At 45.0% G+C, this 14,750-nt stretch overlaps 1 protein-coding gene across 4 annotated transcripts in view; it reads left to right on the top strand.

The window, feature by feature from the left end:
* The window catches only part of LOC128887577 (mucin-2), a 295,584-nt gene that overhangs the window by 268,588 nt on the left and 12,246 nt on the right, over positions 1 to 14,750 (top strand). For 2 of the 4 annotated variants that reach the window (XM_054143613.1, XM_054143615.1), the window contains exons 7-14: positions 5,591 to 5,663; positions 6,217 to 6,257; positions 8,337 to 8,495; positions 9,547 to 10,614; positions 10,720 to 10,838; positions 10,927 to 11,087; positions 11,547 to 11,818; positions 13,353 to 13,593. In XM_054143613.1, the coding sequence (XP_053999588.1) occupies positions 5,591 to 5,663; positions 6,217 to 6,257; positions 8,337 to 8,495; positions 9,547 to 10,614; positions 10,720 to 10,838; positions 10,927 to 11,087; positions 11,547 to 11,818; positions 13,353 to 13,593 (2,134 nt within the window). Of the gene's footprint in view, positions 1 to 5,590; positions 5,664 to 6,216; positions 6,258 to 8,336; positions 8,496 to 9,546; positions 10,615 to 10,695; positions 10,839 to 10,926; positions 11,088 to 11,546; positions 11,819 to 13,352; positions 13,594 to 14,750 lie in introns of all 4 variants that reach the window. The other 2 variants (XM_054143612.1, XM_054143614.1) reach the window with 2 other exon arrangements.

Consider the following 14,750-nt stretch of genomic DNA (forward strand, 5'->3'; position numbering starts at 1 on the left):
AAAAGGAGTCCCTTAACATCCTAATGGACAATTATTATTAGAATATATAAAACGTCCTGGTCTATATTTAGCAAAGCCTAAAATTCCTATTATTCGGCTCTTCTCAGAAAGAGTTTGTCGACCTCCGCCCCAGACGACCCGACCTAACACGCTCCAAACGCTCGAAGCGTGTTGAACGGACTTGCAGGGATGCGATAGGGACAGCCTGGAGTCTCCTCAACACCCCTTTCCGCCCCTATAACCCTAACACACTTCACGTCGCGACAAGTCGTATAGACTGCAATAAAATGTAGGGTACGTTGACATGCATATTTGAAGAGCTCCTTAATCTCTTTAGCAGAGGTCCTCCCATTTCGAGTGCACAATTATTAAGTAACAAATATTAAGATTGCAAGACAAAGCAAACCTTTTAGCTGTAACGAAGACCGTTTATTAAGTTCACTATGATCTATCAGTGTGTGTGTATGTGAATAAAGGCTCTCGTAAAACCTACAGGGTCAAAGATGTTTCACTTGCATTTTTCTTCGAAGCGTAGAAAAAGGTATCGAAGGTCTCCAGTATCGGAGGATTAAAATAAGTACGCTGCTATTTACTCACTCCGGTGTATGAATATTGAAACTTGCTCATCGATTGCTCACGATTACACAAGGAGCTCCTATCATTGACGCGACTCGACCACAATTTTTTTAAGTGTTCCTTGAATTTTAATGCAGTAAAGTCATTTTTATTATTATTTTCGGATAATAGGATACGGATTTTCTTGAGATCGATCATTATGCACTCCAGGTGAGATAGTCTAAATGTCGCAACACCAAGCTCGCAAAAATCTGAATTTTTTTAAATAGTAAAATTCTAGCCCCGCGTACAATAATATCCTAAATAGTACGAATGGAAACCTTCGAATAGGACTTCGAAACGCGAAAGAGGAAAAAGAAACGCGGCACGCGTCGCTCGCGCAGCGAGCCGAATGAATAAAACAATCCGGGTGTTTATGTACACCTCTGGCCCTCCCGTGGTGACCCTCACGTGAAATGGCAACAAAATAACACAATTACACACTCGACCACGGCCTCACCCCTCGCCACTCATCCACGTTCTCGCCCCTCGGATCCGCTTTTTCCTCTTTTCCCTGTGACCCTCTCTCGCCCGTCGCAAACCCGTCACGGGTTCCCATAGGAAAAAAAGACGGGGATAGAGAGGTCGGCCAAAGCGGCAGGAGAAAGAGGAAAAAAAGGAGAGAGATCCGACCGACTCGTTACAAGTCTATTCAGAGATCCGGAAAGAACAGCGCGTGCCGGTATTCATTTTGTTGACCGGAACCATTATCTGCCCCTTCGCTCTCTTTCCTCTGTTCTGGCGTAGCTTAGGCGCCGGCCACCCGTTTTAAAACCTTACGGCTAATTTATTAATCCTGCCCGGCGGCCGACCGCTCTTGCTTGCCCTCGGTTACCCGCCTCGCTGCTCGTTTTTTAACCTTGCCGCTAATTAAAAAGCACCCGGAAACCCGGCGTTCCTCCGCGGACGTTCCTTGTTTCTTCATTAACGCCACTGTCGAAATCGGAGCGCTATTGGGTCATCTGCGGAAAGTTTGCAGCATTTTTTACTAGCTACATGGTAACGTTAACTTAATTTGAAGTCTAGGTACGTGCACCAAATTGTAACAGGGGTTGTAGGTAGTTTATAAAAATGAAATTTGTTGGATCTGTGGGTGGGTTATGAATACGGTACAGGGGAAGGTTTTGTTGGTAATGTATGTTTTCTTTAATTTAAAGCAGAGCTTGAGGAATACTACAGGTGGTTAATGCTCGTGTCAGTATTAAACGAGAAACATTGATGTTGTTAAGGTATAAGTTGTGAAACTCGTGGCAGGTTCGTTAATGCCGAACAAAAAGAATTGTTTTTATTTTATAAACACGTATTATACACACGGTGGGTATGAGAGTAAAATAACGCGTACAAAAAGTCTTCGTCGCTAATTCCAAATTTCGTCCAGCATCGTTTTTCCATTTTTCTTATTCACTAATACATCAACACATTAAACGTGACGAAAATACTGGGACCCCTATCACTGTCGTTTCTCCATCGACAGCGACCGAACGACTCCACCCCTCGTGTTTCTTCGGTTCGGCGAATAAAGTATGTCGCTAATGACGTCACGTATCGTAATCCAATTTACGGAAGGTGGACCAGCCTTAAGAGGAGGCGAGTATCTAAGCAGGGATCGGCTCGGGTCCCTCTCTCTTTCTGGAACGCGAAATGACGGCCTGATGAAGTTTCTCGGCATCATGGCGACCGTTTCGGGGTCGGGCGGTAGTTGGCTAGGAAGGATCAGGGCCAGAGGAGGATTAGTACACGACAAAGTTTATAAAAGTGCGCTCACTCCAAGGGAAACTTCACTCCCTTTCCTCGCGGCCAACCTAAAGCTTGGCCTCCCCTTCGTGCTCCTTCGACCTCCCTTTTTCTCGAACCCCTCCAACACACGTGACGAACGTACCTATGCGCTGTCCGAGCTTTTCGTGTTAAGAAACGTCGAATTGGCCTCGCCGAGGATGAAATGAGTTAATGCGTGAGATGAAGATCGTGATCCTGGCAAACTCGTCTGAACGGGATTAACGTCGCGAATCTGGACACTCGTCTAAACAGGCTCGACAATGGCGTCTACCTGTGGTATCGAGTTCTTCGATTTTGGTTCAGGTACTTTAGATAGCACAGCTTAATAATTAAAGCCTATAAATTTCGTTCATGTAACACAATTTTCAACATCAGTACATATTATAGTTCATATAACAGTCAGTTTATTACATTCTAACGATAGTACGTGTTCGTTAAGTGTCGACTGCCAGCAGCGAGAACTGCTCTAGGAAAGAACTCGTTACGTTTATCGCTGCGCCTGGCTATTAAAATTATAGTCTTTACTGGACACACGGTGTCGCCTGATCGCCATCGTACCGAGAAAGAACAGCTCGCGAAAACTTGTTAAAATCAACATCGCGCTGGAAGGGTCCTACAGCTAGATCGTCTCATCCCGAAGCGATTGGTACTTCTGGGCTACATACAGCGTGCTGGAAACCTGTAATTGTCTGGTCACGCGAGGTCACCCTGAGAACACGAACACGATTGTACGTGACGTGCACCAGCCATTACATTATGGCCAGACCACGACAGATGGTGCAGGTTGCTTGAGCATGTCCCCGATACGATTTCGTGACGGGCGCAAGAACGGTCAAAATTAGGGAGGTAAAGAATTGGGAAAAAAATATTTTTTTTATTATAGTATCGTCACATTCAAATTCAGTAGTTGATGCAGAGTTAAGCGTCCTGTGCAATTTTTGACACCTGCTACGTTGGCATTGGCAGACTGCTGATTTTATATATTTATGGCTCTGACGCTGGATTATATATGTAAACATGAAAAATAATATGGCGAACGTATTTAGACTACATAAAATATTAATATTTTATATAGTCTTATCTACGAGAGAAGACAGGTTCGTTTCTTGGTTCATAGAGAAGTTTAGGACGAACATGCCCGCAGTGTTAATCCTTCAGGCTTAGTTACGGGACAGAGAAATCCCAGTGGTTATTCGCAAATGCGTAACTCGTGCAACAGGATCCAAAGTGGTCACACACGGATATTTCAGTTCCTTAAACTGGCTCATCGGATTCAATTACCTTCAATTCAGAAATGTACAATTATCTACAATTAAATACACATGTAATTTCGAAAAATAAAAATGTAGACAAACTACGATACTGGATAATATTCAATGAAACACATGCAACGAGGACGACGTATTCTTCGTCGCTTGAGAAAATGATTGAACAACGTATAAAGCCAGTTATCTAACCAGCACTTGTTTCTTCGAAGTTTACAAGAAATAGTAACGAGACGTTCTGTAAACATGTTTTCGAGATCAGGCAATAAACGTCTAGTTTATTTGCTTGTAGGTTCAACGGTCTGAGGAAGGAATATAAAGTATACATGAATATTGACAAACCAGAAATACAACGCATTCTCCGACGGTGTAGCGAGCGAAACTACACCACGATGTCGGACATAGCAGTTGTCATCCATTCGATAGGTAATTTTCATTCAATTCCACGTGCTGCCACGGTTGCCGTGAAAAGGATGTCGGCCGACGGGCTTTTTATTGTTCCGTGTATTTTTCCGTTCGCGGCATCCCGCTGTATTTATTAAGAATTCCATTTTTAACTATCGAGCTTTGTCGTCAGCAGTCATACCTTGTACTTGATCTAAACGAAGCGACAAACACGTGCAGCTGACTGTTAATTCTGGAAGTCACGGTATAAAGTGAAAACAGAAATTGATTGGAACTTGATAATCAAATTTAGATGTTCGTGATTAACAATTCAGGACTTGCACAGATCTTTCTCAGTATGGGGTATAATTCTATTTATACGATACATCATAAAATTTATTTTTGAAAATTCTTCTACATCCAGGATGGAAACGTAAAGTGAAATATATCGATTTGACCCCGCGCGTACATGTGGTTAAATAAATAAATAGGTTCTGGATCCTACTTTAAAAATACGCCATGCCTTCGAATTAACTAATAATACGTAATGAAACCCTATCAATATTTCACGATAGGATGGACAAATTATTATAATATCGGTATCGAGGGGAAGCCTTCATTTTCCATGCACATAAAGACTGTGTCCTGTCACCAGTATGCCGCCTCGAATATCGATTCGCGAGGTTTATTCGACCGCCAGAGCGAAAGTGAATATCCGAGAGCGACGTGTATGCGCATCGGTATTACAAAAACCAACAATGGTGTAACAATATTTTCTCGCGTATCGGACCACCGTCGCGCCGCGAGTCGCTGTATCAAACGGGATTCCGACACGGCGTGTATACGCAATTTATTTCACAATCAAACCAGCTTGTCGCGGTCATTAAATTCCGCGACGAAACGCGGGACCACGGACAGGACGAGTTACGGTTTACTCGATATCGCAATTAACGCGGCGCATAATCGATATTAATTAGCGTGCACAATGCGATCGATTTAAACTCGTCGCGTGAATCGAAACTGGCACGCTTTATCGTCGAACGTTTCCATCGGCGAGCGACAATTACGTCCGAACAATCTCTCTCGGTGTTTTTAGATTAAATCGAGTGGCTATCGACGGGATCAATTTATACTCCTTTGGAGAAAATGTGACCATGTCGGGGGAAGCTATTGAGATTCGAAACGATGAAAAGCGAGGTTTATTGAATTTAAATGCGAGGAATGTAGGTCGCGCAAGAAATCGTGGTTAGTTAGCCAGGAAAGTGCTACTTAATTCATATTAATATTCAGTTTCATTAATATACTTTAGATATTGAAATATTTTTGGTTAGTTTGTTTTTTCTTGGAAGGAAATATTTCCTTGATAAATAAATGAATAAATTCTCATATAAAAATACAACAATTAATTAATCAACCAAGTGATACAACTTCTCCGATAATGTCCAGGAACTTAAAAAAGAATAGTAATTGATTGATTTTCACAATGTTTCCGAGAACGGAATGCGACCAATACGAAATCTGACCATTTGCCGTGGTTTGATTTGTTACAGAGGGCAACAAGTGCCCGACCCCAGGCTGCACGGGGCAGGGTCACGTGACCGGACTCTACTCACACCACCGCAGGTAAGCAATTATCGATAATTAACCTGTGCTCTGCACTTTGCCCTGGTCGATTAGACACCTACGCGCTGCGAGGGAAACACCGAGCGGAACCGCGCGAATAGAATAGACCTGACGCCAACAAACCGATTCGACGTATCGACTCATGACTAAGTCGCGCACTAGTGGTTATGGCCACTTTAACACCAGGTGCGTGTACCGATGGAGCTCTAGAATCTCGCGTCGTGATAAAGAAAAACATGATTCACTCGCGGTATAAATGTGTCAAAATTAAATTTATTCAGATCAATTACTATAATCGCCAATGTTAGATTTTTTTTAAATTGTTAACTAATAGTAGCAAAACTTTTGACCTTTAGTTAATTTCAACTTGCAACCACCAAACACTATCCAATGACTCAAAACATAATTAAGGAAAGAGAATCCCTCAAAGTTCCTTAAAAAATGATTATGCGACGTATTTAAATGTACCAACTATCATTTGGTATAGCTGAACCTTCTTCCTCTTTGCATATCACACATGAAAGTCTATCATCGTTCGTTACTGTGATTTCAGCCTCTCCGGATGTCCAAGGAAGGATAAACTGACGCCAGAAAGTAAGTAATCGGCAACGAGCAAAGATCATTGTATTACTTCTTATTGTAGTTACATAGATGCATCTTCTTTTTGCGAGATTGCCTTTTTCACACGACAGGGCAAGGAAGTGGTGAGCGAGCGTGAACGGATGTGTGCACTTGTTTACTCACTATAGCGCGTTTCTGTTAGCAAACGATCAGGGATGGGGAACCTGAAACCTTTTAAAATGTTCGTTAAAACGGTCTCCCCTAAATATTGCATCAATTATACCTCTTTATTTCCGAATTACACAAAACAAATTTATTTTCATAGAGGATATTTATTTTCATCAATTCAAATTTAAAATTATTAAAGATATTAAAGAACTAAAAATTTTTTTCTTCTGTAGTATGCTAACCTCGTTCGTAGTTTAAGTAAAATGACGTCCTTCGATTCGAAAGGGTTTCCCACCCCTGCGATCAAATTTTTCGGTGGAGGGAATCACAAGCTTCGTATCGCCATCGCGCACGAGACATTAATTTCGAAAGAAGCGTACGAACTTGCTCGCATCCGGCAGAAACACAGCCACGCGACACAATCGAATTGGAAAACACGATTCTTCAATGTCGTTGCTTCTAGGCGAGTCGACGGAAAAGGAAACGCGGCCGCGTCGGCCCCGTCTCTATGTGTGCCTATGTGTCTGTCTGTAACATTCTTTGTGCTTTTTCGTTTGCGGGGTAGAGAGCTTTATTTATTGCGTTCACTTCCGTTTTAATTTCTCGTTTTGTTTGTAGTTCATTATAGTAGAGAATTATCACCACACTTGAACTTGGTTATGTTGGCCTACGTACCTACGAACAACTGGAGAACTCGAGACACGGACGGTGTGCGGCCACCCGTTATATACTATATATATATATATATGTATATAATGTAATATATGCGTATGCGCGCACGCCTGAATCGAGACGGGGGATTTTCTGCGATTGAGTATAATTGAACGTCGATCACACTCCCCTGTGACACGGTTACCGAGAAACGACGCTCGTCGTGCGCTTTAGGAGGCATCACCCTCGTACAAAGATATCCAAACGGAGAAAGATTGTCGAGTAATACCCGTAATCGTAGTGACGAGAGACTTCGAACGTCGTGCTATTTTCGTAACGCAACTCCTAATATCATTCTCAGCAATTACAAATCCTTATTTTTCGTTTCTGTTGTAGGGCTGTTAAAAATTAAATAAGTCACGCAATGCTGGTTTAAGTGCGCTAAGTGGCGATGGGCTATCGTTTAATCAGAATCTGGACAAGAAATATTCGTTAATATTTCATTATTATTCTCATATTTATTTATATTAATAATAATTTGAAGAATGCTACAAAGAGCGAAGAACTTGCACTTTGTATACGGTGTCCAACAAACGAGAAACCCAACAGTCCCAGACACAGAACACACGGCTAACCCGATCACAGTACACGAACTGCAAGTTGTTGTCTTATAATTTTATCACTGGATTGATTATGTCTTTACTTGAGTTTCTCTCTACCCGCTCGGTATACTTGGTTGTACTGTTATACACTTTTTATTTTGTATTTTCATCCCGTGACGTTTGTTGTAACCCGTCCGATCTTTCTTTGTTTTTCTTTTTCTCTCCTCCTATCTTACGTTTCTGTTACGTTCTTTCCTCTCTCTCTCTCTCTCTCTATCTCTCTCTATACACGACACCTCTCTCGTTCGGTGTTATTCGTCGAAACGGAACGTGTCAAGGACGAGTCGAATAATTATACTCAACGCATAACTGAAAACCAAGCTGACGAGCCATGGTTACGGGGGTCACAGACTCGACGATTTTTCGTGGAATAATTACTACATTTATGTTTATGGTTTTTTTCGGTCTAAGATATTCTTCAAATCGTGCATTAATTCACGCGAAGAAACTGTTAAAATTATTTTGAAGAAGTCGCGATGCCTGTGGCCCCTACCTTAATTATCCAACCGGTCGTTCGGGGTGTGCGTGAATGCGTGCGTGGTCCGAGTAGTGCAGTGCGTGCAAGTCGCGTGTAAAACCGTCTCCCGAGGAGCGTTCTGTAACCACGCCACGTGTCTCTGGGTTCTCGCAGTTCTGGCGATGCATGAGACTATTTTGAAATGCCCGACGCCTGGTTGCAACGGCCGTGGCCATGTCAGCTCGAACCGGAACACGCACAGGAGCCTGTCCGGATGTCCCATTGCCGCGGCCAATAAGCAGGCCGCACGCGAAGCACGACACAAGGCTCAAGGTAAGGCGGCACAGCAGCCCTCCGACGTGCCTGGAATTCGCGCAGGCATGAAAATCCACGTGTGGTAGCGGGGAGGGGGACCTCGAACCCCCAAGAAATCAGATCAGGGGACCTAAGCTTTCCAGCAACGACGGGAAAAGTAATCCGCCGCGGGACGTGGATCGTTTCGTGGCAGTTCTCGCGTTCACGCGAGCCTCGATAACCCTGTTCCGTTTGGCTTTGGCTTTGACGGTGCCCATGAGTAATGCGGTTTCTCGAGCAATCGGACTTCAGCATCGCCGCAAATTAATTCACGCGACTTTTCTTTGTCGGTAGCTGTACGTTATTAAAATGATACGAGTCGAGGGAAAAATAATAGTAGGGTTGCAGGTGAAAGAAAGAATGGAGAATTTTTATTTTTACACTTTTCGAGAGTTCAAGAAACGTGATTTTGTTTCCTCGAGTAGTAACGAAACTGAAGGACCAGTTGGTTGCAGTGCTGGAGATTTGAATGCTGGGATTGCGTGAAATCCACGAAACGCGTAAAAATTCCCTGCGAACGTCAAACTCGCATAATCAAAATTTTTCAATAAAAGTTTAAGATAATATAATATTACAAATTTTAACGTCAGATGCTTATAAAAAACCGACATTGGTCACGGGCACCGCGATTTAATTCGAATAAACCGCAGTGATAATTCGCTTTACAGACAGTCAATCAGCGGTAGCTCATCTCGTAATAAACATCATTCATGAAATCAAAAGCTTGTAAATAAAGTCACCGTCATCGTTTTGGATTGCATTTGAACTAATCTTGAGTTTTTGCCATGGACGTCTGCACACACTTGTCCGCCATATTATTACATCTTTTCTACTAATTTCCTAGCAACCTAATATTTAATCGTCATGTTTTACATTTTTTAATAATTCTCGCCTGGATCGAGTTGAATGGGTTGAATTCAAACCCGAACGTGTCTCCTGACTCAAGGGCAAGAACAACAAACCCCTTCCTTTAAACTGGTCAGCGTAACTTCGGTCTAAACAAAGTGTAAATTTTGTGTTCCCGCGACAGTGTCCGGTATCCCTCCCGAGTACATAAGCACGAACCTGTTGCCGCCGTCGATGGATAGCAAGAGCTACTCCCAGTACGGCTCCACGGCGCAGGACACAAAGCCTGTGCTAAACAGCCTGACCTACGACTACTACACGACAACGAAAAGCGCGGGGATCAACGTAAAACCGCCGAAAACACCGGAGGAGAGCCCTTCGTCCCGTACCACTAAAGTGATCCCTAAAACCGAGAACATGACACCGAGCGGCAGTTGCTGCAACACGTTGCCGACCAGAGGCCAGAACACGTCCGATTTGTTGGTGCCCAAGACGGAAGAGACCGGTTCCTGTCGCGTCAACTCGCCGCCACCGCCACCACCGCCCACTGTACGACCCACCTACGATTCCTACATGAATCAAGACTCGAACTCCTCGTCGATGTCGTCGCTGGACGCGATGGGCTCCAGGGGATCCATAGGGGCGACGATACATCACCCGAGTCAGCACCCGACTCACCACGTGCTGCCCATGCAGCCCACGGTCGCCTACCCGATGCCAATGGTCGAGGACACGAGGATGAGTCATCAGATGTCCCAGAGATCGCCGTACGAGCCGTCAGCCATGATGGCAGCGGCGGCGGCGGCTGCTGCGGCGGCCACCACCAGCGAGGACCTCTATCATCACAGGACAGCCGAGCACGCGAGAGCCTACATGCACCCTGGAGCGAGTAATATCGCTCGACCAGTCGTCTCCTACTCCAACGAGATAGCGAACGCGAGGGGCTACGAGAACGCGGTTGCCAGCGCTGCCAACCATCGACCGTACGATCCTGGCACCACTTCCGCCTACGACAGATACGACACCCAGAGCTGCGCGCCCATTCAGTCCCAGCAGCAACAGCAGCAGCAACAACAGCAACAACAGCAGCAGCAGTTGCACTCGAGGACGAACATGTACTATCTCGGACAGACCGGAATGACCCCTGAAGAGCAGGAACGCGTGTATCATCAAGAGGCTGCGGCCGCGGCTCAGCAGCATCAGATGGCGATGGCTGCCGCGACGGCTGCTGGGATGATGAAGACAGAAGATGGTAAGGATATTTGTAATAGTTTGGCGAGCGGGGGATGGTAATTTTGTTTACTTCTGCTGATGCCTTTGGAGTAATTCGTAGCGATGGAAATGTTCACTGTTGCAGTGAAGTGTGTCACGGTGGCGCAGGTGCAGCAAATGCAGAAGCCCGGGGGTCCACCGACCTCGCCAGGGGGCTCGGTGATGGACTTGTCCACTTCCAGCGTCACGTCTACGAGTCCGCAGGTGAAGCTCTTTTTTTTGTTAGTTTGAAGAGCGTAGAATCAAGCTGGGACCAATGAAGCCCTTAAAGGAATGATGCTATTCGTTACAGGCGCCCCCGTACGGCTCTAATAGCCTAAGCCCCCAGTACGGCGGTGGTCAGACCGTGGGCGGCAGTCCGCAAGCTGCGGCGAGTCCTCACTTGACTGCGAGTCCTCAGGTTCCCAGCCCGCAGGGGCAGACCCTCGATCTCAGCGTCAACAGGCTTCACAGGTAATTATCAGATAATACTTGTGCTTAATTTGTCAAGTTTCTTTCTGGCGTAATCTATGTAATTGTTCGTAGAAATTATTCTAACGATGGGTATTTTCGATCGAATTTCTTTTAACACTTACCCTGTAATGCACGATTTTCAACAATTTCAAAAATAAATAAAAGATCAAAGGGTTAAAATAAACCCACAAGTAAAAGAAGTTAAAACAAAAAATGATCAAACTCTCGAGTAAACTAGTTTGCCCAGCAGTTTATATATTCACCCTTAAACATGCTTCGTAAACATCTTCAACGCGATATAAAAGCCAGTCTACTTGAATCCTACAACCACGTACATTAAGCAGTTAAAGAGATTAAAAGCAAGATTAAAAATACCTACCACCCTCGTTATTCTTTGCGTAAAGCAAGCGAAATAAAGGTCGCTACGTTAATTCGTATATTACTTTTGCTTGATTACAGCGGAGCACCTAGTCCCCAGTATCCAACCGGTCACGGAGAAGCCGTGGCGGTTCCAGTTGGACCAGGATTCCCAGCTCCGAGACCAATCGAGGAGCAAACAGAGCCTGTGGACTTCTCGACGGCGAACGAGCCGGTCAATTTCAGCGGGGGTCCTGGAATCAGGCCTGTACCAGGGTTTCCGCCACCCGGGGTGCACGTCGCGGCGTACAGTCGAGAGAGCACCCCCGACAGTGGAGGTTCCCACTACATGGACGCCTACCGTGATCCCACTGGTGAGCTATCACTGTTTATCGCTTAACTTGCCAGACAGCTCGTCATCCATCTCCCAGAAACGCTTTATGACCCGCGACTCTCCTATCCTGGGCTTCCTATCGCGAACATTCATCTTTGGAGGTCCGCGGTTGACACAGTTATCGTTTAAACTGCATCGACGATATCTAGCGCAGCACATTGATCATCCCCATTGACAATAATTGAATGGAGAAAGTTCGGCGAGGGTTGCATAGAGATTTTTAGGTTGGGTGTTGGGGTACTTTTCTTTTCTGATGAGTCTAGAAATGAGGAGACATAAGGTAATTAAGGAGTTGTTGCGTTTTTCGACTTCTTCTGGGTCATCCATGAAATGAAAAAGTAACTGGTTCAATGTTATATAATGTAACGGAAATTCTTGTGTGAAACTTACATTTGGATTTTTTTGGATGAAGATAGGCAAAGATAGTTGTCCTGTTCGAAGAATTTAAACAACCATTAAACCGCGTTGTTACGATTCGGTAGTACCGCCACCGTGTCCTTGACGTTCTAAATTTTGGGGCAGGTGGAAGTACACGACGAGTCGCGAACATGTCGCTCCATCTATGTAACGGTGGACGATACGAGGGGGTTGGAGGGTTCGGAGATCCGACCGTACGAGGAATACGAAAAAGAACAAAGAGCTCGACGCCCTCGGGGGTAGGCAGGGGGGAGGTAGCGGAACGAGCGCGCGATACGCGGTTACAACCGTCGAATAAAAATTCGTCAGAACAGTACATGACTGCCATAATAGGCACCTATGGCCCGACTCTCATTTTCCTCGGTCTCTCTGTGCCTTGGCATTCCAAAGCTACAGGGCCATTCTCTTCGTCCCTGTCGGCACCTCTCCCTCCCCCGTTCATCTCTTTCCCTCGTTCTCTTTCCCTGCTCTCATTCTGTGGATGTGCAACGGCACCCTACCCTACCGGACCGTCCCCCCATCTCGCCCCCTGTGGCGGTACACGACCATTGTTAATTATCAATATTTCGCGTACACGTAGCCCGGCAAAAGTCCGGCGCGGCCAATATTGTGCGGATTCTGACGCTGGGGAGTAGTTATTGAAATTGAAACATTCGTGCACACAAGCCGGCGATGTTCGTTTCGTTTCGGCGTCGTCGTGTTTCGCGCGACGTCGCGCGTACGCAACGACCCCCTTCGTCCGTCGGCTATTTGCACTGCAGACGAAATGAATTCTTGCAGGGGTAAATAAATGCGTAGATTTTACAACGGTTAATCAAGCGTCGCGCAACTCTGGGACGACTGACGGCGGCTGCTTTGTCGGGTTTCTTGTTTTTACCGGCGTTTCTTTATTTACTTCGACGTCGAGTGGACGAGGCATATAATAATTAATGGATTGTTCGGAATTCCAATATCCAACCCACGCTCTCCATTTCCGTTATATTTCGATATTAGAATGCTTAAGCTGTAAATATTCACAGTTTACTGTTTTCATAAATTGTTTACGTGAAGTATTTCGACGTGTCATTCATTACATTATGTTTGATTTTCGTTTGCAGGGTATGGACCAATGAGCCCGCACCCTGGCTACGGAATGACAGGCGTTCAGCCTGAATACCCTGGAAACACTTACACCCCCTACCCTACCGCTGGCTACAATTGCGGTGGAACTTATCCCGGAGGCCCCGTTACTTCCGGTTACCAAATCCCGGCAGGATACACGCCGACACCCTGCTACAGCATGCCGCCCCCGCAGCACACGGTCGGGCCTCTCGATAAACCCTCGGGTAAAGACGATAGGTAAGGAATTCTACTTCTACTTCTCTAAAAAATAATATCGCGGTTACGAATATAACGTTTCTAGTGCATTGGAAAAGTGTATATAAATTATAGCAGAATTTGTTAGCTTCGATAAATAGTATTTGAACGAATCCCGCGATTTCGTGGTGTATTGATTAATTCGATGAAGATGCGTTACGGACAATCGTGAGTAATGTCGTTTTTTTTTTTTGTTTTATTCTGAAAAATTTCATGTCCTCGTAAGTAGTACACAGTAAGGTGTTCAAGTATAGTTTAGGTTTTAGAGGCAAATTTTCAGGGGTTGATTTTGAATTTGTCGAAACTATGTTGATCATTTTATAAAGTTTCGCTTCGCGGAAGAATCGAACTCGATTGACTGAACGAAGCTACTTTTCTGACTCTGTATTACTTCAATCGTAGCTTCTATTATCATTTAGTGCTTTCTCTGTTTACGAGACGGACGGAGTGTGCTCTGTCAATCGATAGGGAAGATACCGCCTTGATAACTTTAAACGCTCAATAATTTTGATCCGACTATAGCCTCCACGATTTACCTACCTTTACATATATAATGTTTGCTTATCGAGCTCACTTGTTAACCATAACTTCTTCAAGAATATTACCGCCTACTTGAATGTTATTTATTTGAAATAACTTCTCAAAAAACGACATTACTCGCCAGCGACCGTAATATTTTCAATGTCGACGCTAGAGTCTAAGGAGAAAGTTAATCGGACCACGATAAAACGCAACGAGCGTGTTCATGTTTACTGGTCCACGGCGTCCAATGAACAAGGAGCATCATCTTGCATGCGAGCATCGCAGATTTGGTACTTGCCTTGCGGAAAGGGTCGCGCGAATCTCTCTCGCGATACGTTCGCGGCTGAAAAGGCAACGGCGGCTAACGTTGGCGTAGAGGGAGGCGCAGGTCGCGCATACCTACCTCCATTTTGTTAATTAAAGTAATTACTCTTCGTACCGAAAGTGCCAACCTTATTCTAATTGACGTAAAGCTCGGGCGGTACGGTGGAGAAGGCGCGGTTCGGCGCATAAGGTGAGGAGGTGGAACGAGGGTGCAGGAGGCGGTGAGCTGCCGAGGGTGGATAAGGTCGAAAGGGGAGGTGGGGTGTAATCAGTTGCCACCGCACTGGATTATG

The sequence above is a fragment of the Hylaeus anthracinus genome, unplaced genomic scaffold, assembly GCF_026225885.1.
Source record: "Hylaeus anthracinus isolate JK02 unplaced genomic scaffold, UHH_iyHylAnth1.0_haploid 11989, whole genome shotgun sequence".
NCBI classification, from domain to species: domain Eukaryota; kingdom Metazoa; phylum Arthropoda; class Insecta; order Hymenoptera; family Colletidae; genus Hylaeus; species Hylaeus anthracinus.